This window comes from Mytilus galloprovincialis, chromosome 14 (genome assembly GCF_965363235.1).
Source record: "Mytilus galloprovincialis chromosome 14, xbMytGall1.hap1.1, whole genome shotgun sequence".
Taxonomy (NCBI): Eukaryota; Metazoa; Mollusca; class Bivalvia; order Mytilida; family Mytilidae; genus Mytilus; species Mytilus galloprovincialis.
Window position 1 is genome coordinate 14,647,832 of NC_134851.1, and position 25,621 is coordinate 14,673,452.

Genomic DNA, 25,621 nt, shown 5'->3' on the forward strand with positions numbered 1-25,621 from the left:
AAACTCAGAATGTATAATTATTTCATGATTCTGTGACGTTCAATGATTTAAAAGACTGGTGTATAGAGTCATCTCGATCACAGTTCATTCCTGGCGTTCAATTATAAATTGAGAACTTCTGGTATAATGATCATTTCATGAGTGAGATTTCGTACTTTAGAAACATTCCATATAAAGCATGATAGCGTATTGTTTTAGGTCGTGATCGTGTAAATTATGCTGGATCGTTACCGACCCATCTCAAAGGTATGACTTCCCTTCCCGAACATTACCCACAGGTGGCAATGGAATTTGAAAATGATAATTTCACTGTACGTAAGACCAGCAAATTTCTTCCTTGTAACACAATTGATCAGGCACAAAAACAGTATAATGCAATTGTGAACGGCGATGTTGGTGACATAGGATTAACCGAAGATCCAATTAAGACAAATGGATGGTACATTGTAGCTGGACCAGGAGTCAGTATACTAATAGATGAATTTGAAAGATCTTATGGTTTGGGTTATTCTATAACATATGAACGACCTAATGAAGACTCTACGAAAACACAAAAAGATGTCTTTAAACAGCTTTAAAGACTTTGTAAAGTGATGAACGAGTTTGGAAATTTTTTTGTTGAAGAGTCGTCAGATTTGTAAAAAAAATACTCCATTTAGGAAAAGGTTACTAATAGATATGTTAATAAACTCCAAGAGATATTGTTCCAAACAATACGAAGATCTTTTGAAGCAAATGCAAAACGAAGGAGAACCTGCTTTTTATAACCAAATAAAAAATAACAACTTCTTTTTTTCGTCGCAATATGAAACTAGAGACGTCTTTGTCAAAAACAAAGCTAGAGAACCTTAAAAGTGATTGCGATATCTTTTCTAGACTTCATTTCTTGTCACAGTAGACAGTTTTACCTGAAATATTTCTTTATCCATAAAAACCAAAGGAGTAGGTCCGGTAAGGACCGATTTTGGCCTCAAATTTCAGGTTCATCTGACGAAAGATTTTGACCACTTTTTAAACACGAAAATGTCTATTTCATTTGAATCTATTACTTTATGTGAACGATTTTAACTGATTTAATCATTAAAAACGATCCGATTCAAGCTCAAATATGAAAAATCTACCAAATATGCCGAAAAATTCACTTTCAGATGTTTTTTTGTCAAAAATGAAAGTGGCCGCATCCGTGTTCATCCTCAACCTTTATATATGTTATGTATTATCATAAAATACAACTTACATTTCAATATAAAGGATGAACACGAATGCGGCCACTTTTGTTTTACACGAAAACCGTCTAAATTTTAACTAAAATGCTAAAATTGTGATGATTTCAGGAATTTAGCATGACTTAATTGTGCTAGTACCCAATATATGTGCATTGTATTGTCAAAAACAACCCCTTTTTTATGTAGTAGAAGCATTCTACTGTCCAATAAATAACTCAAAGTTTACATTTTAACAATTTTGTAAAACTGCTATATTTTGGGGCAAAAAAGGGGTCTTTATCTCAGGATGTTTCTTGAAATAGTGGTTTGAAATCGCTGCATATGGGTTTACTTGAAACATTCTGCGATTTTCTGATCCTAATTCGGACGCATTTATCGTTGGTAGGGCAGCAATGGTTAATTCCAGGTCACAAAATTATGACGTGATTATGCAAATGATGTTATACTGCCTTTCATAAAATCTTGCATCGATAGGTATTCAAGAGTAGACAATGTATTTGATGTTTACTAAATGAATAATTTAAAGGCTGTGACAAGACAAAGGCAAGGTTTTTGTGACAGATGGAAAGGTGTTTGTTCTGGTAGAACACCATTGGTTTGGAGTAGTTTTCTCTGTGAAGGTGACAACGAAATGAAACTGTTGAAGATTCTTGCTGACAAAATTGCTTCTTAAGAGACTTATTTAAATGTGTATGTTACTTATGGTAAAAATGTTTTGCTTCAGTATGAAGCGAGGCACGATGTGAATTGTTTGCCAGTAAGCAGCGGCATTGTGATACAAATCCGCCTACAAGAGGTTTTTTCCAGAGCACATCAAAAGAGAAGTAAATCAAGGAGGAGTTGTTTGGGCTCAGCCTGATTCATGTATTCGACAGGTACATGTACCAAGTCATGCACACTGGGGTTGGATGAAAGAAAGAATCAATGACAGTTGGAAACCGAAATGGACTTCTGTGACTGCCGTTGCATCCTCGTGTCAGGAACTTTTGCAATGTGGAGGCAAAAATCCAGCTGTGTTGGTAACTGTAAATGCTACCGTTCAAGCATTCCTTGTACGGGTTGTTGTATAGGCAATTGTCAGATAATTATAAGATGAGCAACCTGTCTTTCTTGCCAAACTAGGTATTTAAACTTAACAAAGAGTGTTATCACGTATCTACGTTTCTACGTATTTGCCTCCATTTTGGAACCGGAAATCACTATTTTTCTTCATTTATGTGTTGTTTTGTCGTACTTATGAACTGTTTATAACGTTTTATCATAAATAACATTGCATTATACCATAGGAAACACATGTTTCAAGGATTTAATCCCTTGTGAAGTTGCTTGAAAGTATAAAAATTAAAATTTTTGACTTTTTTGCCGGCATTTTGAAACCGGAAGTCACCTTTAGTTTCATTAATGTATTGTCTAGTCGTAATTTAGGAACTGTCATTTACTTTTTATCAAAATTAACATTGGATTTTACATATAACACACCTTTTAAAGGATTAACGACTTATTGCCAATTTGTAAATACGCCATTTCCAAAATGTGTGGTGGCCATCTTGAAAAATAGATTTTTTTTCTGGCCAGCAGCGGATCAAGTTTCATTTAGTCAACCTTTATACCAAATTTCATGCTTGTATCACGATTTGCACAATTATGTCCATAATATCTTTTTTCTAAAAAGACCAAAAAAATAGTAATAGCCTTTCGTTGAATCAGAGATTGCAATGCAACGCGTTAAACCTAGAAAGTTGTATACCTTCTTAAGGGAGTTCGCTTCTCAGTTTCAAAATAAAAAAACTTTTCTAAACACTAGTTTATAGTTCTCACTAGTTTGGCTTTATAAATATTTTGATATGAGCGTCACTGATGAGTCTTATGTAGACGAAACGCGTCTGGCGTACTAAATTATAATCCTGGTACCTTTGATAACTATTATAATGATAGGGGATTAATAAAGGAATCCAAAGAACAAATAAAATAAATAGGTCACCGTGCTTGTTTTCGAGATATTAGCCATTGAAATTTTGGCGGGGAAATATTGTCTTTTGACTTTTCATAGCTTTATCATTGACAAGTTGAAGTTCTCAAAAACAGTTAAAAAATAATTAAAATTTTATAAGACTTTTACAGATGAGCTATCATTATACATGTAAAAGATTTATAGAAAGAAAAATGGGGGTCACCGAGCAAAATTTGTTAAGGCATTCAAAAAGATAAAACAAGAGGATTCCGAAAATCTGACCAAAATTCCAAAACAGGAGAAGCGAGCTTCCATAAGTGTCGATGTGAAAATCAGGGTGATTGCAAGGCAGAACAGCCTTTCAACAAACGCATGGATGGTCATCGTAGTGACTATACATACACGCTCTACCTCCCCGTTAGTCGTCATTTAAGATCACCTAAATCGCCAAGGCTGATCTTAAAAACCTCAAATGTTGACAAACTTGCTCGAAAAGGTTTTTGAATAAGAAAGTTAAGGACATAGGGCATTATTGAAAATACATAAGAATTAATCCCTATCATCACTTGTTTTCTTCTTTGCAGAACTCGTTGAGTTATAATTAATATATTCCTCCTTCAAAACATCTATTCCAAAAAATAGCAGCGTATTGATTCTTAGTCTTGATGTATAACGATCAATCTTATTATTTTATTTGAAAACTGGGAGATAAGATTTATTTGTCACCTTCTTGATGACGGATATTAGTTATTAGAAATATTTAACATTTGTAGATGGTTTTTTTTAAGTTGTACCCGTTTAGACTCGATTATTATAATTATATATATTAACTTTGATTGTAGGATACTGGAACAATGGCTGTTATAAATGATTATTAATAATAAATGTGTTTAATGAATGCGAAAATGGTATCTTAAAAGTTATTTTAAACGATGCTTTCGTTCCAGCGTCAACTCCCACGATAATAGTCGGTAAACACGAATATAGTCCAGATTATGGATCCAAACTTGTAATTGACACACAAATTTCTGCAAGTCCAACAGTTCTCAAAGTTTACTGGACACGAAACTCAAGTGGAATCATTTCTACAATTGAACATGGTTTGTCTGGCACAGATGGAATAACAGTGGATAATCCTGCGTTGACTCTTTTATATGTTACGGATCTTGATAATGGACTGTATACATGTATTGCGGAAAGTTACAGAGAAATTGGATTCAGCAAGATCGTTAACGTGACAGTAAATGGTGGTACGTTATACTAACTTTGATGAAGTTCTAGCTTGTCAAATGATTATAAAACATAATTTTAATACTAAAAAAATTTCAACAATAGACAGCACTAAGGAATCAGTCAAAGGCTCATACTTGTTTTGTTTGGTGTTTTGATTTTTTTTCGGGGAGGGGGGTTGTTTTATTTGGATTTTTTTTTTGGAAGATGAAACATGAGAAATTATATTATACATTATTAGACATAAAGTATAAAAGTTACGTAAAACTTGTATCGATCAAATCATAATAATAATAATAAGATGTATATATTACAAAAGGGTCATACTTAGTTTACCATTGATTGATTATTTTTAATGGTACCTAATACGACAAATAGAGCATTTCGTAATACTTGTTTTATAATTAGTAAAAGACAATATAATCTTTACATTATTTCGTTTATTTAATCACTTCAGACAAACTCCTATGTTGCCTATGCACGATTCAAATAATCTTAGTAAGATGTCTTTTTTCATTTAAAACAAAAATTCAGACGAATAGTGAGGTGGAGAATTTACAACTCACATGGTCTCTTTTCTAAGTAAGAAACCTGCCAACTATTTTATATTCGTGGCGTATATTGACGGTCGGTTTTGTCAGGTTTTAAGGACCTCTCAGTTTGAAATTTGCCTTGTAGTGTGGTATATGTGTATATACATGTACTTGCCTATTATGATTATTATCATTTTTATCATTATTATAAATAAGAATAAGAATCATGATATGCTTATCATTATGATTGTTTTAATTATCATTCAGGTATGCATAAAACTTTTGAAAAGACCTTTTACTATAATTTTTTATTGAAGGAGTTCCATATGTTAAAGTATCCAATACAAATTACTCGGTGTTGTATGGAGAACGTGCAGTACTAAAATGCGAAATCTCATCTCTTCCTGAACTGATTTTTGTGGCATGGGAAAAGGAAAGTTATGGCGTTCTAACAGTTTTGAATCATGGAGCAGTAGGAATAAAAGGAACAAGTAAAACTGACCCGTCACTTATAATTCCCACTGCAAGTTTTTATGATTCAGGTAACTATACCTGCATTGGATGTAATAGTGCTGGTAAAGGCAAGAGCAAACCTATTTCCTTGAGAATTCTTGGTGGTAAGTTCATTTCCAACGTTTATGATTATTTACTACTTGAAATAGTTTGTTTATATGTGTATAATTTATTTGTGTATAATTTATATGTGTTTGTAAACAATTTCAGTGTGTATATTAACAATATGATATCAACTTATTTACTTTTTAAGCTCAACCTTCTGTCTCTATTGTATAATTCTGAAGATACGTGTATGACGTGTAATATAAAAATAATTAATCTCTATAATGAGTGAAAAACTAAATATATGTTCCTTAAACTGTCAAGGCTTAGGGCAAAAAGAAAAGAGAGAAAGATTAAACCTATGGTGCAAAAACCAAAAATGTAATATTTTATTCATACAAGAATCACACTTTATTGAAAAACATGAAAATGTCATAAACAATGAGATAAAAGGGAAACTTTACCATAGTTTCGGAAATTCACAATCAAGAGGCGTAACAATTCTTATAAAAGATAACATAAAATATAAAACTATTAATGAAACTAGAGATAATGATGGAAGAATAATACTCATTAACATAGAACTTGATGGTAATATTTTTACGCTACTGAATGTGTATGCTCCGAACATTCGTCGAAATAGAAACTCTTTTTTCAAAAAAGTAAACAATATCATTAACAATAACCGCTTAGGAATATTAATAATTGGGGGTGATATGAATGAAAGTTTAACTTCATTTGATAGAAAAAGTATTAGCCCTAACAATCAAAATAAACCTGTTAACAGTTTAAAGCAACTTATAAAAAAATATAAACTTATTGATATTTGGAGAGAACTAAATCAAAACAGCAGTCAATTTACATGGAGAAGAAAAAACAATAGAAGTGTTGCAAGCAGAATTGATTTTTTTCTAATAAGCCCAGATATAAGACCTCACATAATATCAGCAGACATAAGACCTGCACTAATATCACATACAGATCATCAAGCGATCTCTTTACAAATAAGACTTAAAGCTCAAAATAAAGGCAAAGGGTTCTTTAAGATAAATAACAGCATACTGAATGATACAAAATACAAAGAAATAATAATTAAACTAATTGATACTCATCAAGAAAAAATACTCACCAAAAATAATGATCCTCGAGTTACTTGGGACATTTTCAAAACTGAAGTAAGGGAGGTAACCATTGCATACTGCAAACAAAAGGCTGCTGAAAGTAAAAATGAAATTAAACATTTAGAAAATAAGTTAAAATTCTTAAATGAAAAATCAAGTAATTCTCAACATCTTAAAAAAGAAATAAATAATGTAGAAAACAATTTACAAAATTTATATGTAAAAGAAACTAGAGGTGCACAAATTAGATCCCGAGTCAGATGGGCAGAGGAAGGGGAAAAAAACACAAAATATTTTTTGGGTCTTGAAAAATCAAGACAAACCAAGAAAACCATTTCCGCCCTTAGAAATGACCATGGTAATATTGTTACAGACGCGTCGGATATTCTTGTTCTAGGGAAAAATTACTACCAAAATTTGTATAAAAGTACTAAACCGGACCCTTCAGAAATAAAAAATTATATAAGTCAAACAAAGATAGATCACTCACTATCCAATAGTGACAGTGAACTATTGGGGGGCAACCTAACATTAGAAGAATGTACAAATGCTATATTTAACTAAATAAATCCCCTGGACTAGATGGTCTCAGTGTAGAATTTTATCGAACATTTTGGTCATACCTAAAAGAATCTGCAGTGAAAGTATTTAATACATGTTATGAAAAAGAAGAAATGACAACTCTCCAAAAAATAGGTGTTATCTCCTTATTATATAAAAAAAATGATCCATTATCATTAGATAACTACAGGCCAATCACTTTATTAAATGTAGACACTAAGCTTATGGCCTATGCCTTAGCGCAAAGATTAAAGATGGTGTTGTCCAAAATTATTCATAGCGATCAGAATGGATATATAGAAAATCGGTACATAGGTTTTAACATTCGCCAGATTCAAGATATTATAGACTACTCAGAAAAATTTAATATAGATGGGGTTTTATTGTTCATAGACTTTTCCAAAGCATTTGATTCTTTAGAATGGCCCTTCATGTATGAATTTCTACTAAAATTTGGAATACCACACTCCTTCTTAAAATGGGTTAAAACGTTATACAATGATACTAAAGGATGCTTGTCTAATAACGGCTGGATTTCAGAAACCTACAGTCTTCACCGTGGTATAAAACAAGGATGTCCGTTAAGTTCTCTTATTTTTGTTATGGCAGTTGAAATCCTGGCCTGTAGAGTAAGACAAGATTCAAACATTAAAGGGTTTCAAATTAAACTTGATGAAAAAACGCACAGTTTAAAAATTTCCCAATTGGCTGATGACACAACACTCTTTCTCAGTTCAAAAAATGAAACACACCAAGCATTAAACCTAATAGAAATATTTGGAACACTTTCTGGTTTGAAACTGAATAAATCTAAAACAGAAGGTATATGGTTAGGTAGACTTAAACATTGTAGAGAAAAAATTGAAAATATACACTGGAGCAAAGAACCAATTAAAAGTATAGGTGTTTACTTTGGATTAGATAAAAGTGAATGTGACAAATTAAATATTGAAAAAACAATGAAACAGACAAAAAAATTAATACTTGATTGGGAAAAAAGAAATTTAACCATGATAGGACGAATAACAGTTGTTAAGTCGCTTATCTTACCTAATCTTACTTTTTTGGCTTCGGTTGTTTCAATACCCCAAATGTACATAAAATATTTTAAAAAACTTGTTTATAATTTTATATGGAATAATAAACAAGAAAAGGTAAAACGTTCAACACTTACCAAAGATTACACAAATGGAGGTCTAAAAATGACAGACATTGATTGCTTCTTAAATGCACTAAATATTTCATGGGTTAAACGATTAACGGCAAAAGAATTTGCTAATTGGAAAGTCATTCCAACATATTATTTCAATAAATTTGGTAAAAACAACCTTATATTTCATATGACGCCTGACAACATAAAATCATTACCTAATTTAAGTAATGTTCTACCCACATTTTACTTGAACATATTAAAGAGCTGGTATGAAGCATATAATACACCAACAAGTAATACACCTATCATAAATTTTAGAAATATTAGGCAGCAAATGCTGTGGTGTAATAAAAATATAAAATTTAAAGGAAAATGTTTAGTTTACCCAAATTGGATAAAAGATGGTATTATTTTCATTAATGATATAATTGACCAAAAAGGGCACATATCACAAAAACTTATATTGGAGAAACTAACCTCAAAAACCAATTGGATCTCAGAACTTTTAAAATTGAAAAATTGTATTCCAAAAGAATGGGTTAGTACATTAAAATCTGACAAATCTTTGAAAACTTCTGTAAAAACAAAATTAAACTTGTCCTTGATTGTTAACAAAAAAACAGAACTAATTGAAAACATGTCATCCAAAGATATATATAACTATTTAAATAACAAAAATGAGGAGAGACCACTAGGGTTCTCCAAATGGAAAAACATCTTCAATCTAGAATCAATCACTCCAATAAATAATGTGCTTCAATTTACTTTTACCTATTTAATTAATAACAAATATAAAATATTAAGATGGAAATTACTCCATTTCATCCTACCATGTAAACAATTATTACTACAATGGCACATACAAGAAACAAGTATGTGTGACTTGTGTAATGTGACTGAAGATTACGAACACTTTTTTCTCAAATGTCAATTCTTTCATGAATTTTGGAAGAAAATATATGTACTTGTAAGCAAAATCAAAATTGGGTCACATATTTTTAATTTTAAAACTTTAGAACTGGGCTATAAAATACATGATCCTATGTATAATGATATAAATCTCTTCCTTACTGTCTTATTATATTCAATTCATAAAAGCACTCATATATCAAATTATAAACAAAAAGACATAGACGCTTATACAGTTTTCAGAAATGAATTTTTAAACACATACGAAATTAACATATATATTAATGCTAAAAACAGCAAATTTTTAAATGATGTAAAAAGATACATATGATCATGAATAGCTAGATACAATATTTTTTTTATGTATAGAATTTGTGTAGCAAAAGTTGACAATATATCTGAGCACGTGGTAATATACCAAAACAGCATGCTTTGTGAAAATGTACAGAATTTTGTCTTAAAATACTTTTATACACACTTTATCACTTAATCAAATGAATTTCCAACTACAACGTCGAAACTTACCACATGTAATTTTTAACTAAAGTTTAAGTTGTTCGTGTGTATCAATAAAACATATAAATTAATCCGGACAATTGATCAACAAGCTTCAACGGTTTTCATCAATAAGGTGAAAGGTCAACGATCATAAAGTTTTAATCTTTAGAAACAAAACCGGACAAAACTGTACACTTTCCGTAATTATGAAACAATATAGTTTATAAAATGTATGTAATAACCATGAACTGTAAAACTAACAAACTATGATCTTATATATTAATTCACTGAATAAATTCCCTGGTTATCCAGTGACTAATTCACAGGGATACTCGGCCAACTGCTGTAGGTCGAGTAATTTGTTCCAACAGCAAAGAAAAGTGCAATAAAGACATTATTTTATTAAAAAAAAAAAAAAAAAAAAATAGTTTAAGGTGAAAACTACAAATAAGACTAGAGATCCTGTATCTGGCAATTTTAACATGTGTTTATACAAGACAATCAATTTTAAAAATAATATTTACTTATACTTAAACTATTTCTTTTCAACAATGTTTATAACACTTTTTGACAGTAATTTGACTAGATACTTTACCAACAGCGATCATATATATTTAAAAATAAGCAGATATGGTAAGATTGTCAATAAATGATTTCTCCGGCAAGGGGGCTACATAATATACATATGTGTACTGTTATATGACTGCGCATAGTTAAATAAAAACATTTTACGCTTTAAATTTTCATTTGATTATTCTATATAGTTGATTAATATCCTTTCCCAATGTGAAATTAAAAAAAATCGTTTTGTGTAAACATTGAACGACAAATTTTCTTCCTATATGACGTACAAATTGTCTGACGTCAGACACGCGAAACAATGCATGTGTTTTTAATTTGATAGATCGATGCGTGTGTGCTTTTTTTATAAAATTGTTTGTTTTAAGATTGTAACAAAGTGATGATTGCTGTACCCATATTTTGACTATTTTGTTTATTATGACTGTTTTATTCACGCAATGTTATGTATATAACGGGATTTGATTTGAGACTGTTGTAAAAGTGAGAGGTTAAGCGCTAAAAACAAAAAAGGTTCAATCCATCGTTTTCTACATAGTATGTAATATGCCTGTACCAAGTCAGGAATATGACAGTTGTTATCAATTCGTTTGATGAGGATTTTTATCTAGAAATTGACCATGAGGGTCGGTCGAAAACAAAACTTTACGACAAAAGAAATGATTTCTGCTTTCCAATAGCGAAGCATTGGGAATCTAAAAATCATCACTTTGTACATTTTACAGACGCCATCACGAGTTGGTTACCATTAGGGAAGATCTGTTATATAGATGGTATCAGATATGTTCCTTAGGTCGTAACTACCATCCCGTTTTCTTTTCATGAATTTGACCTACCGAATTAGACTGTTTACCTTTATTTGATACATGTTTACCTATTGTGTCTGTTTGTTTTGTTCACGCATCATTATACATATTATTAAATGTGATGCAACTGTCATACAAATGAGAGGTTTAGCGCTATAAAATCAGGTTCAATCCACCATTTTCTACATTTGAAAATGCCTGTACCAAGTCAGGAATATGACAGTTGTCATCCATTTGTTTGATGTGTTTTGTCATTTGATTTTGCCATGAAATTAGGGACTTTCCGATTGAATTTTCCTAGGAGTTCAGTATTTTTGTAATTTTGTTTTTTTACGAGAAGGGATGCATTTTTCGATAATATGTTATATATTTTGTAGATGTTCCTTCTGTTACTATACCAACAAATAAATATGATGTAGAGTATGGAGAGGAAGTGACACTCCAATGTTTTGTTAATTCACGTGTTACATTACAAAATGTATACTGGGAAAAGTCCTCAAATGGATTAATAAAAACAATTTACCAACGAGACAAAGGCACAAGGGGAGTTTCGTTATCAAACCCTTCTCTGACTGTAGTCAAGGTCACACTTGCTGACATTGGCGAGTATATATGCATTGCTAGTAATGCAGTCGGCTCTGTCAGAAGTGATAAAATAAGAGTGACAACAACAGGAGGTTAGTCGTACTTATTTTCATAATTGTATCATTAGATTCAAGCAAGATATTTCCAATTAACCCAACGACACGAAAATAGTACCTGTTATATTTATTACAAAAACACACTAACTCTTTCTAGGACAATCACTTTTTATTATTAATCGACAAATAACAGAGCATCACCTGTTGATTATGGGTACCAAAATGATTAATCATTTGTATCAAACGAAAAGTACTAGAAAGGACAATACATACAGCAATCAATGACAAAAACTTAACAAGCCAACAAACCTGCACACACACATAAAAAGAATATAAATGATAGGCATAATAGAAATGTTATAGGAAACAACGATTGTCGATGATTGATAAATAAAAATTCCATATTGACTTTACAAATCCAGTTAGAAGATCGTGTGCGTCGAATAATACGTATCTCTTACTGAGATAGCTTATCTACCAGGTGAAGCTTAACTCTATAACCATAACTAGATAGAGAATAAAACACAATTGGAAAATTAACATATCAGATAACTATTCAAGTAATTAAAAAACAAAGACAGATAAAAAAAAATGAGTTTGAGTTTGCGAAAAAAAAGGTGTAAACCTATAAAACTTATTTAATGTCAACTTTCCTAATAATCATACTTTTTAAGTCTTTTTTATTTGTGCATTATCGTTCTTAAAACATCTTTGATATGAACTAATGACAATGGGTGTGTTACTCAAATATTTAATGTCTGAATTGATATTCATTTGTATTGGATATGTTTTTCTGCATTTACCTGAAGATGTGAAAAGTATAAATTCAAAAACATTTCAGGCTTGCCTAAAGTGAACGTTGGCGCTGTCGCTTATGATGTTATTTACGGAGACAGTATTACATTACATTGTTCGGTGAGCAGTGATCCTGAAGCATATCTTATTTATTGGCAGAAAGAGGTCAAAGGAGTTTTTTCAACTCTAAGTCACAACGCTTTTGGTACAAATGGAATGACCCCAAATAATCCATCACTGACAATAGAAACTGCAACACTGTATGACTCCGGAGCTTATCTGTGTTTGGCTGTCAATGCAGTTGGAACCAGTTCGAGTCAATGGACTAGATTAATAGTCACTGGAGGTTGGATTGTAACATATAAGTTTATCTTTAAAAGATTATTATTGATTTTTGCTACATTTTAGAACCAACTAATGAAAATAATTAGTCACTTTTTACCATACTTTCCTTTCGTATCCTTTCCCTTCTTTGTTATTGTTATAAGATTGTCTTTAAACCACTTTTGTTTCACTGATGTTTTAAATATGCGCAATGTGTAACTGTATAAGATTTGAAGGATGCTAGAAATTTAGTTGTTTTTTGTAGCCTTACCTGTGGTGACAACTTATTTACCAACTTATTTTGTTGAATATGGGAAGAATTTTACTTTACCTTGTTCAGTTTTATCTACTCCTGTTCAAACTAATGTATACTGGGAGAAAACTGCCCACGACAGAGATACCTTTATTTATAGTGGAACAACGGGAACACGTGGTATCAGTCTAAGCAGTCCCTCATTAACGATTGATTCAGTTGTCGAAACAGACAATGGAAATTATACATGCATAGCCATCAATTCTCTTGGGATCACACAAAGCATGACGTCATCGTTAATTGTTCTTGGTGGTATGTTTCATATAATTACACTAAAAGCATATTTCAAAACGTCAGATCGTTTTACTACTTAACTCATATGTAAAAATTCCAGTGATTTAGACAATTTCGAAATTTCTTGGATATTTAATTGTATGGTTTTGCCAAAGTCTGCATAGACGAATAAAGAAATAAGAAAGTGTTTACATCAATTGAACATAAAAACGCATTATTAATCCACGAAAAAATGGCACCAAAAATGAATCTACAGTACGTACATAAATGATTACTTTTTTTTTTAATTAAATTATCTTTATATATTTCTATTACGTTTATAGTAAAGGTTGTAGAAGCCTTATCAATTCGACTTCAATATGCAAATATTTGATATGTTCATCAATATCCAACAACCTTTGATTTTATCTAAACTACTTCAACATATCTTGTTTTCAAAATACTATAACATAAAATCAATGTCAAACTAATTTCTTACGTTACTCGCTGTTAAACAGTTTGATAAGAGCGTCACTGACGAGTCTTCTGTATATACGAAGATCAGGTATGTCGTATTAATGAATATGCTTTGTATCATTTACCTATAATTTAATCTGTTATTTTGAGTTACAATATTCAATATTAAAGCTAAGAACATTGATCTTTCTTTTTTTAATCTGCAGAGTCTCCAGAAGTGTTTGTAAATTTAGAAAACTTTACGGTAAATGCTGGTTCGTCTGCCCTTCTTCAATGTGATATAAAATCAGCTATGCCTTACCATCACATTTATTGGGAACGAAATATAAATGGAACTAGAACAATTCTTCTCCCTGGAATGATAGGTATAAGTGGTGTGACACGGGATGACCCCTATCTCCGTATTGATGAGGTAGATTTATCAATGGCAGGAGAATATACCTGTTACGCTGTGAACAAAGTGGGAACAGGACACAGCCGTCCAGTTGAATTGATAGGTAGATATCAATAAAAACATTTTAAAAAAGGATGACGAAATGTGATTCTGATAAAAGATATCGTAAAATGTATACATTATATACACCGTATAGCGGGTTATTTTTGCGTGTGTAAATTTCCGCCTCATACAATGTGTATCGCTATTATCCAACCTCAATAAACTGTTTTCAAAAGTCGAATATGATTTTCGACCTCAAGAAAAACTAATGCTAAACACCTTTTTACTTTATTTAGTCTTTTTTTTTATTTGAGAGTCAATGTTGGGTCTAAAAGAGGAACATGAAGGAACATATTATGTTTGCGTCTCCGTATAAATGATAAGATCAATCTCCATGGATAATATAGTTTAAGGCTTTTTGTACATTTCTCCATTTATCAATTTTTGTGATAATTTTTCATATTATGTTACTCGCTTGAGATGGTAAATTATCGCTAGAAATTAAGAAGGTATGTGGCGTTGCTAATTAATTGACATGACATTGACAGCGTCGGGATATCATTGGTCATCTCAACTCGATTGCTCGCTTTCGCCATACCGGCTCAAGCGAGAAAATCAATCTTGTTCAGATGATCAGCGATAATATATAAATATACGTACATTTATATTCTTTGCTCACATTCAAATATTCCCTTCCGATGGAATATTATGCTCTAGACTATATACATGTATTTAAATCTTATAAGTCATCACATTTGTGTCTTTTGTCAAATACATGACAGCGAAATGGCATGTTATTATGAGTTAAATACCGTTACGATATGATTAATAATAAAACTTTACACACACACTATGTTGTGTTTATGGTAGGAACATATTTCAGAGAAGACAGTTATAAATATGAATTTCCAATTCTAGTTACACCTACAGAAAACGCCACCGACATCCCTGATTATCCAGACGAGTCTCAATCACAGAGTTTATTAGGTTGGTAAAAATGAAATGAAAGTTTTGTTCATTCATTTTCTTATTTATTTATTTTTTATCGTTTTTTAATTTTTAATTAAAGTGCTTAAAAACTGTTAAAATGGAGTAGCACACATTAACTTCAAAGATAATGACAAAGCGACCATAAATAACTCGTCTATTCTCTAGACACTTGACAAAAAACTAAAAGATCATGATTTTTTCCGAAAACGTCATGGCATATATGCTGTCAAGGATCAACAGCAACGTTTCCCAAGAGATTTGTATTGTATTTCTTATGTTATGATCCGTTGATAAAATATACATTATCCCAAAGCGTCACACAATACAAGATTGGTAAATGTTAAGATGAAGTAAAAAGATAATTTTGAAAATAAAGGCGGAAAACTTATCAGTCGCATACATAAAACAACTTTTGATATAAATTTTATAAAAGTAAACATTCAAGTAGTGTGCTGAAAAAAATTATTTAGCCTACCACAGATATTTGTAATATGTCTTGTTCGTTTGAATTTTCTTTTCTGTCTTTTTATGGTACGTTTTCTTTGTGGAAAATGCGGACGTCGGTAATTGATATGTATCGTCAAACTTTTCTGCTATTTCCGGTTACAGTAGATTCATTTTTGTTCGTTGAATACCAAATTTTGTTGATTTCGTTGGTAGAGGTGAACCACGAATTCAAATATTCAACGAATACCATAATTTCAATAGGCTTTGTAAACAGAGATTGGCAAAACCACGAAATCAAATATCAACGAAAATGCAAGTTTTCAGCAATCCACGAAAATTGATACCCATGAAGTTAATTGATTCCACATGTATGTATCGCTTTTTAAAGTACATTTATTTGATTTAGTTAGAACTTTGATATAAATTACGAGACAATTATATATCAATGAAATCATTTTCAGTAATACTGAGTACTACCATTGGTGGATGTGTTGCAGTATGTATTGTAATATTGGTTATTTGTTTCCGGAAACAACTTATAACCAGACGTAAGTCAACTCAATAGACTAAATATATTTCCTATTTAAATCAATTTTTAGTAATGAGTGAATATATAAAAATCCATCCACATTATCGACTTCTGATATTACTTCTCGCAGTAATGTTTAATACTGACATTATGCATTTTGAATAGAACAATGCAATACTTAGTGTATTGTGGGTTCACTACGAAGTGCAATCAGACCTCAAATAATATTTATTGATTTTGATTGGCTGACAGTTAAATTCACATGTATTCATCTACATAAAATGTATTATTGTCAAATTTAATCATCTCAAGAGTATCACATTTTTTTATCTCAGTTGACGAAAACGTACTACGCAAGAGTGAAGGGAGCTACCGCTGTCTGTGTTGATAGTCACACAAGCTTGGGTTACACCAAAATGATTTAATCTCGATAATATTACCTCACCTAGGAAAAAGTTTACCTCTAATTTGCAGGGTATTCTAGTGCGCTTATTAAACTTCGGTGTACATATATATGTCCACATAACAAATCATAGGCTTAAAAAAATAATAAATTTAAAAAAATAAAATGGTAAACTCATTTTAATATTTGAATATTTATTCATTGTTTCCGGTGTTTAGTTCTAAAATATCTCAACATGTAGTAGTATATGCTAAATTAATAGTTTGGATTAAGCGCAACATATGTTTTCATTCCGCTTTATCTATCAAAGTAAAATAACATTTATTCATAATACATTTTATATGAATTACACATTAATTTTATAAATGCATTCATCTATTTCAGTTTTACACAGAAACGAACAATCATTCGGAAACACTCGATTTGATTGATCCTTACAACGAAGAACATGCAGAATGAAAATAACGATTTTCAGGATAAAAGAATAATATTGGTGTTCAATTGCTGTGTGATATAAATAAAATGTGTTTGCTACTTCAAAATAAGATGTGTTTTTTTTTTTGTTTTTTTTTTTATTGTATTGGACGTTGCATATCCATTATATTTTAGCAATCAATATCAGGGTGAATGATGCCATCATGACTGTTATAAATGCAGTATAAATGGTGTGAGCATGCTTTTAGTTACTGCAAGCATTAATTTTATTGAGACTATATTTTACGATTTTTTATACTAAACATGTGATGTGTTTTCTATGTTTATTTTGTGTTTGCCTTGATCGAGATGTCAATGTGGAAGGCTGAGGTCCATGTGCCAGATTTGTTAAAGGTGTTAAAATTTTGCTGTTTAGTTGATTTCTCATTGATAGCTCGCGTCTCAATTTAAATACTTTAATACAATGTGACTTGAAGTGTACTTGCAGCAACCACATGGTTTGTATTTATCATTTTTATGTTGATGGAAGTTTATGACATGTTACTTTTAGTTATATAAAATGTATTTTTAGGGAACAAATAACACGTAATGGAAATTAAAGAACAATGCAATGAATATACATGTCCTAGCCAAAGTTCCTTGTGCACTATGTTTTAAATATTACGAATCAATAATCGATATGAATACAACTTTTTTCAGTACTTATCGTTATCGTTGTCTTTTATCCCTGATTTTTGATGAAATTTTATCATTGACTTTAGAAAATAAAATATACGTTGGTGTTTAATACGAATCAATTTTAAAAACCAAACAACCAAACAAGCTTTAAAATTGGGAACAAAAATATAACAAAAAGTTATTATAATTTTTTTATTATTACATTTCAGTTTAGCAATTTGAACGTCATGATTATTTTTTAAATATTCCTATGAAAAAGAAGATGAAGTACGATTGCCAATGAGACAAATCTGCACAAGAGACCGAAATTGACACAGAACTTAACAACTATGGATCAGCTTTCAACAATGAGCAAAGCCCATAACGCATAGTCAGCTATAAAAGGTACCGAAATGACAAATGTTAAACAATTCAAACGAGAAAACTAACGGCCTAATTTATGTACAAAAAATGAACGAAAAACAAATATGTAGCACATAAACAACCGATATGTCTTTGTCAAACTAGTATCAACTCTTGGGCAATGTCGTTCGTATAAAACATTTATACCATTTTGTCAATCTCTAATCTAACCCTATTTCAGACATGTTTGATCGATCACCAAGTTCGATCGCACGGTTGATGACTACACTTCTGTTCATTGGTTGTTCGTTTTGGAACTTGTCAATAGTTAAAAGAGAAATAATTAAAAGTATCAAAACCAAGAAATGGCAAAGAGGCAATAGTAAACGATATACTATGCGGATGGTATTTACGCAACCTGTTTTGGGAGACAAACATGGTATCCCAAAAAAGTTTTTCTGAATTACTTTTGCAAACAAATCCGCTCAAGCTGGTGATAGTGGATGTCTTAAACTTGTAGTGAATTGAGAGTTTGAAATGCAGCAATAAAATTACAGTTCCTTTTCGTTTTGTGTTGGTCTTTGCTGTTTATGTTCTGATTTTGTGTCACAGATCCAATATCCTTTGTTTTTCTATGACATTAATTGATATATGATGCGAGTGGGAGTAGCTGTCAATATTCGAGAGCTACTAAAACAGATTGCACTTAGTTGGGAGCAATATAAGCAATATATCGTCTTTAGTACACACATGTTATTTACATAACAATAATCCTTCTAAATGAGTGTTTCATAAGTATTTTTATATGTCACTATAAGTGTTTATTCAGGTTGGTTAACGTGATTTCATATAATGCACCTATTAACACTGCAACCTGAATGGTATCATTTCGTTTTTGTTTACAAATGATTTAAACTGGTGCTGGGGTCGTCTCAAATTTGCAGTGAAGTGAAAGATTTTTTTTTTGTTCCGTGTTGAAGGTCTAATTTAGACTTTGAGATAAAGAACAGCAATAAAAGCGTTATTCCTTTGCTTTTTGTGTATAATTCCTTTGCTGTTCTTTACTGATAAAGTTTAAGAAAAGATCATATATTTAAATTAAAATGCGTATTGAAATAAAATTAATGTTAATATTTACTAGGCTAGTAGCAAATAAACAAATATTATTGATTAATGTTGTACAAAAGTTTCAACTCGGCAAGTTCCTAAACGTATGTAATGATATTAAATAAATTTTTGAGTAATGTAATACATATGCAAATTCTATTTATCAATTATCTAATTATAAAAGGTTAACGATTTCCATGAATATCTACATCTGCAGAGCGCCAAAGGGAAAGGTCAATATCTGGTATTTCGTCACAAAGGATTCTATTGTTCCTAAAAAAAGACAGTAAAATATTAAATATTTTAAAACTTTATATTCTAAACAAATAGCTGCACAAATATGTGAAAGGACAGAATGTTTAACAAATATTGCGTATTAGTGTTTCTGTGATTAAATGGAGGACCTAATTTTGTATCTTTTCTCTTTTTAAATGTTGAACATATCCTTTTGTATGAAATAGAAAATGTCTGTACCAAATCAGTTACGTGATGTCTTTTTCCATTATTTCGTTGGTTGAAATAGTCGAGTATTTGGTTTTGTCAGGTTTTATAAACTTGATTTTGTTATTAACTGTTGAGTTCGGTATTTTTGTTGATAATTTCTCTCATGGTACACCAATAAAAAACCATCCCGAGAAAAAGTGTTCCTTTATTGTATACTTTTTAAGAAAAAAAATGCAATAATTCTTTATTGGTCTTAATTCTGTACCTTAGTTGTTGCAGCAATTAAGCAGATGGCTTGTATATATGAATCTTTTTTGTTCTTATTATATTCAAATACACGACTTTACCCTTGTTTTGTATTATTTAAAGTAATTGTACAATATCAAATTGGATAAGTCATTTTATATATTTGATATTTGTATCGTATGAATATTCACCAAACTTCATGTAAATGTTGGGTTATTTCTGTATGCTTAAGATAACTCTGAGGACTACGATATTTGCTTACCCTATTCTGTTTGGGAGGAGGAACATATTCTTTTGTATTTTATGAATACCAAGGTTACGACAAAATATTTTTGATATGCGTGTGTTTTCCTTTAAAGATTTAAGTTGCGCTGAAAATAAATATGTTGTACAATTATAATTTACACGAGTAAGTTAGATAATATTTGTGCTGACTGTTTAAAAAAAAGGATAACAGGTATCATATATATTCGATAGTAGAACAGACCACACCTAACATCGACCACTCAACAAAAGATTTTTTTTTTTTTTTTTTTAAATACTTAATAATATTTACAGTTACTTACAACGATATCGACTTTTTCATAATCAAAACTGTGAGCAAAATGAATGAAGAATGTCATTATTCCTCAGATGAACATCAATGAAGACTTACCAACATCTGTTAACGCAATGCTTTAAACAAGCATAAAAGATGACGCTAATTACTGATACAAATATTAGATGTTTAAAAATGCACAACATTGGATACTATTCTATTGGTTTTGATTTTGAATATTTGTTGGTTTTTGTTCTAATTGAGATTGTGACACAGTGATGATTGCTGTACCCCTATTTAACAATTTTACATATAATGTCTGTTTTGCTCACGCATCGTTTAAAATATAATTGAATTTGATGCGACTGTCATACAAGTGAGAGGTTTAGCGCTATAAAACCAGGTTCAATCCACCATTTTCTACGTTTGAAAATGCCTGTACCAAGTCAGGAATATGACAGTTGTTATCCATTCGTTTGATGTGTTTTATCATTTAATTTTGCCATTTGATTAGGGATTTTCCGTTTTGAATTTTCCTCGGAGTTCAATATTTTTGTGATTTTACTTTTGAGAAACAAGTAGCTGGTACGGTTTGCGACATCTACAATATGTCATAGATTTTATGGATTGTTAAAGTGAAAAATGATATGGCACTTGCTTCACAGAAAACGTAGGTGTGTTGCATTAATTTCAGTTAAATGTGTCTTCTAACAAAACTTCTAAGATTAATATTTTTCCAAATTACAATTGCTAAATGTTTAACAATTTGCAGTTTTATCATTGAACGACGCAATATTTCAAAACTATATAGATCAATCAAAAAACAAAACAATAAAATAGGATTTAATGCAATAGACGCTAGGCGAAGATATATGATTTATAGTTTACTTACGTATTATACATGTTAAACCAATAATACATACATATATTTATATTGCAACTAGTTGTGTTTATTTCTTACATATAGTAACATAGCTATATTTTGTGCAATGTCAATTTTATCATGGAACACTTTTTCCACAATCAGAGGTTCTTTAAGGGATGAAAATAAGTTTGAAATTTGTGTTACAATCTAAATAGCTATCAATTTATTTATTTGAGTTGCAGTATAAAAACAATATTAGGTCAATGTCAGAAAAATATAAACTTTGTTGTATTCAGCACAAAACTTGGGAATGGCTCGGTATAATCTCGCCCTTCCCCAGTTTCTCAGTCTCATACAAAAAAGTTGATCTTTTTCTGACATTGACCTTATATGGTATATATATATATATAACTTTGTAATTGGATATGACAATGTGCAATTGCTCTTTAGATGACGAGAGATTTGTAAGATAAAGGGGCGATTTCTCAAATAAAACCATTTCGCCCATTACAATTCCTTTATAAGCCGGATACATATATATATCGAATAGTATGACTTTGTATGAATAAATTAATAAAAATTAATTTCCCGGCGTGTGCATTTACAGGCTATTAAAATATATTAAATTTAGGAAATCATTAAGAAAAGTCATAGCGTTTACCTTCCGTAAAGGAAAATATCTCGCATGGCCGTTCGTACCAGAACCTGTCACCACGTTTGATTCGTTGATATTGCATTCCTAACAAACACTGGAACGTAGGTCCAACATTGAAACCTGCATCTTTTTCTAGCATAGCCCCAATAAATAAATCTACGTCATCGGGTTCACTGAAAACAAATAAATATTATACTACAGAAAATCTGTTTGCAATCATACGAAATAAAATCAAGATAATGTTCATATTGTAGAATAGTTGTCAATATCATGGGATTTGATTCAACTTTCATAAAAGTGAGAGATTTTTCTAGCTATGAAACCAGGGTTAATCCACCATTTTCTAAAAAAAAATGCCTAACCCATTCAGGAATATGACAGAAATTTGTAGGTTTGAGCCGTTTGATGACACATATGCTATTTGTGTAATAAACGTTGTGCAACAGCTTGAAGAAAATTTCGCCAAAAAATGTTTATTTAATTTAGTGTATCATAATAAATAACTGTGCAATATGTAAGTGTATCATCTCCGTCATTTTTTTTTTTATAACGGTTCTTGCATAAAAAAATATTTTTCTTTAAACATATACAATAATGTAAATCAATGTGTTGAATTTAAGGCCGTGTTCACATTGACCTAAACTCGGTGTTGTGTAAGTGTAACTCACACGCAAACTAAACAAAATTACGTTCCCATTGATAAAACTCAATGTTTACATGTAGTGTAAATCATGTTTTGTCTACATGCAGTCGATACTCGATGTAGGCCTTGTGTAGATTAAGTGTACACACAACTAGAGGTCGGTCATTTACAAACGTATCAACCGTATCGTATACGTTGACGTATCCGCATCTGCAGATATACCAAAAAATATTATAAGATCCCGAGCTTAATAATAAGATCATGATTTATTTAAAAAATATAATTGTTATCTCTTCGAAACAATCTAACATACGATTTCAATATTTGTGATAGTGGTGTTTTGTAAAAGAAAATCAGGGGTTCTATCAACTACTTTTACATGCCCTTAAAAAGGAGCCAATGTAGGGCAGGTACACGAATATCGTACACAATCCTTTTATAATCTAGTTAAAAAAAATATTTCAAGATCTTATATGAATAAATACCAAAAAAAAAACCCCAAAACAAATGTACTACTTATATTATATACATGTAAGGAACTTTGAATATTGTTCATCTGCGATTGTATCAAAAAAGGTATTAGAAAGGTACTGAGTATCACTCTATTTGTCAATTAACATCCAACGTATAATTGATTTATAAATAACAACTTGGTTCTACGTCAGAACAAGTTCATACACAAACAAACGATTTTACAGTATTCACTCCTATCATGCCTGTAATCTGTTCTAACTATCCGGAATATCTTTGAAAGTCGGGTTACATATTCCACAAAAACTCGATATTTCCTAATTGTTTTGTAAATTTCTGCATTAGAAATTACTCAGTCGCCAATTTGCATTATTGAAAGTACATAAAATTAAAGCTCGGGATCAAATACTGTTTTTTGGTATATCTGCAGATGCGGATACGTCAACGTATATGATACGGTTGATACGTCTTTAAATGACCGACCTCTACTAGGCATTTAAAACATTAGTTCTTTACAGAAATGTCTAAACTTGATATATTTATTTGTTTTGTTTATAAATAAAATTTAACGTAGCTTTATTAAGCCCTTATCAAGACTCAAAGGAGCATCATTGCCGAACACATAATTCATTTAAAAATTAAGGTCTTTCCGAATCGACTTGACTTACACAGAAATATTTGCCACTGGTCTTTACTCAAACAACGATTTACTCATAAATGCATTACTTAAAAGGTGTGAGGTAAATGTATTGTTTGTCTAGTATCTCGGATCCGTGAAACTACACTTAAAAAGTAAAAAAAAAAAAAACATTACCCCCTCCCTTTGCCAAATACTTCTTGAAAAAGAAATACCATTTGAGTAACAGAAAAGATAGAAATATAGTGATCCCTAATATATCAATCCTTCTTCTTCGTCTGTAAGCACGCTGTTGCAGCCTACGTTTTCTAATGCTTAATCGAGACATCTTTAGTATCTTTAAACTACTGTAAATCATCAAAATGGCTTTCATAAAAAAGCAACCACTTAACTTAAAAAAAGGGGGGGATATTTTGTTTATTTATCTGAGTCAGAATTTTTTCCGCGCAAACGTTTTATTCCGGTTTTTTTTCGATGCTTGTAATCAATTTTTTTTCTTAAACATTTAACACTATAATGTATGGGGAAACTCTGGATTCAGAATATTTTTTATAATCTGTTGAACCAGAATGGTTTTCTTTATCCAACTGGGGTTCGGAATATTTCTATCCCCCTATTTAGAGTCTAATGGTCGTTCCCTTACTGCTAGAAAAGTTGTCCGAAAACGTTTCATTCGATTCTACGTAATGAACATTTAAATGACATAGAGTTTACAAATGTGAACAAATCTTATGTACAGGTAATGAAACAAGGTGTATAGATGTGAACAAATTTAATGTAAAACCAATGTCCAGTCCATTAAACTAATTATAAACAAGTTTACTGTACACGGAGTTTGGTGTGAACACGGCCTAATTCTCGTATACACTTATACTACATACTTTTTAAGCCGATCACATACAAAAATTCACAGGGTAATAAATAGCCTTTATAGATAATGCTTTCCGGGTTTTTTTTGTTACCAGCGACAGAAAATTTCTGAAGTCCGGATTGTCATGTTTTGTTTGGATTGTCGAAATATATAATAGAAAAATACTTCCTTTTTTGCTTTCCCATTCGAGAGTTTTAATATTTTTAAACTGACGAATGTCCTATTTCTTTAATGTTTTAAATATCATGAGTTATCTCCCATTCACCATTGATTTGACTATTTCATGACTAAAATGAATTGTTGGTAAACTACAGTAGCCTCCCATTATGAACAGTGTGGTTGTCTAAATTTTGGTTATGCTTTTTTCGTCATATAGCAGTAAAACAACCGAAATTCAAGTTATGAATTTACAAAACAGTTTATGTCAATATATTGACTGAAAATAGGTTACAAGGCTATAAGACGATTTACAACACAAAAACAAACGAGAAATATTATAAAACATAAAATACGTAACAAAAAGATTATGATGGACATCATCTTCAGTTCATGCTTACTTGTATAATTCCTTAAGTGCATTCCCAAACTTTCCAATTTTGTTGAATGATTTGATAGGTTCGAGGCCACATATTTCCCGCCATGTGTTGTATCCCGATACTCCTTGTTCTCTTCCTCTCTGTATGTTCCTAGCGACAATATCAGATCCCGGTGCTTCTGGTAAACGGAATAAAAAGTTACGCATCCCATCGGCAATGAAGCTGTAATGGAAAACTATTATCCACTGAAGATGACCCATAATACACATTCGAAAGGCAGCCATTTTGATTTGATGAAGCCAAACAATATAAAAAATTAACAGTTCCACGATAAAAAAAATCACCGAACAAAAACATGTAAACTTGCTTTTCGAAAGACTATATTCAATTTCCTAGCTTACAGCACTAACACAAATGTCCATTTTGATCTCCGGCGTTCAATCATGTTGAGCCCATGTTT

At 31.0% G+C, this 25,621-nt stretch overlaps 2 protein-coding genes across 3 annotated transcripts in view; one reads left to right on the forward strand and one right to left on the reverse strand.

The window, feature by feature from the left end:
• The first annotated feature begins 432 nt into the window (after positions 1-432).
• LOC143059369 (protein sax-3-like) lies at positions 433-17,355 on the forward strand. The gene is made up of 10 exons (XM_076232855.1): positions 433-439; positions 4,098-4,427; positions 5,258-5,557; positions 11,503-11,802; positions 12,608-12,907; positions 13,151-13,450; positions 14,095-14,385; positions 15,243-15,311; positions 16,223-16,309; positions 17,303-17,355. Exons 1-10 carry the CDS (start codon positions 433-435, stop codon positions 17,353-17,355), a joined length of 2,037 nt encoding a protein of 678 aa, XP_076088970.1.
• Positions 17,356-19,267: 1,912 nt separating this feature from the next.
• Positions 19,268-25,621, reverse strand: part of LOC143058474 (peroxidase-like protein) — a 28,689-nt gene continuing 22,335 nt past the window's right edge. The window contains exons 9-12 of one of the 2 annotated variants that reach the window (XM_076231954.1): positions 25,183-25,383; positions 22,010-22,176; positions 20,208-20,316; positions 19,268-19,528 (exon numbers count right to left, since the gene is read on the reverse strand). In XM_076231954.1, the coding sequence (XP_076088069.1) occupies positions 19,441-19,528; positions 20,208-20,316; positions 22,010-22,176; positions 25,183-25,383 (565 nt within the window). In that variant the 3' untranslated portion in view covers positions 19,268-19,440. The remainder of the gene's footprint in view (positions 19,529-20,207; positions 20,317-22,009; positions 22,177-25,182; positions 25,384-25,621) is intronic. The other variant, XM_076231955.1, reaches the window with a different exon arrangement.

What these genes read in the sequence shown, in the direction of transcription:
- LOC143059369 (XM_076232855.1), top strand. An exon ending in TAACGTGACAGTAAATGGTG is followed by an intron (nt 4,428 to 5,257) that starts GTACGTTATACT and finishes TTTTTATTGAAG; the next exon opens with GAGTTCCATATGTTAAAGTA. An exon ending in GAAACAACTTATAACCAGAC is followed by an intron (nt 16,310 to 17,302) that starts GTAAGTCAACTC and finishes ATTATATTTTAG; the next exon opens with CAATCAATATCAGGGTGAAT.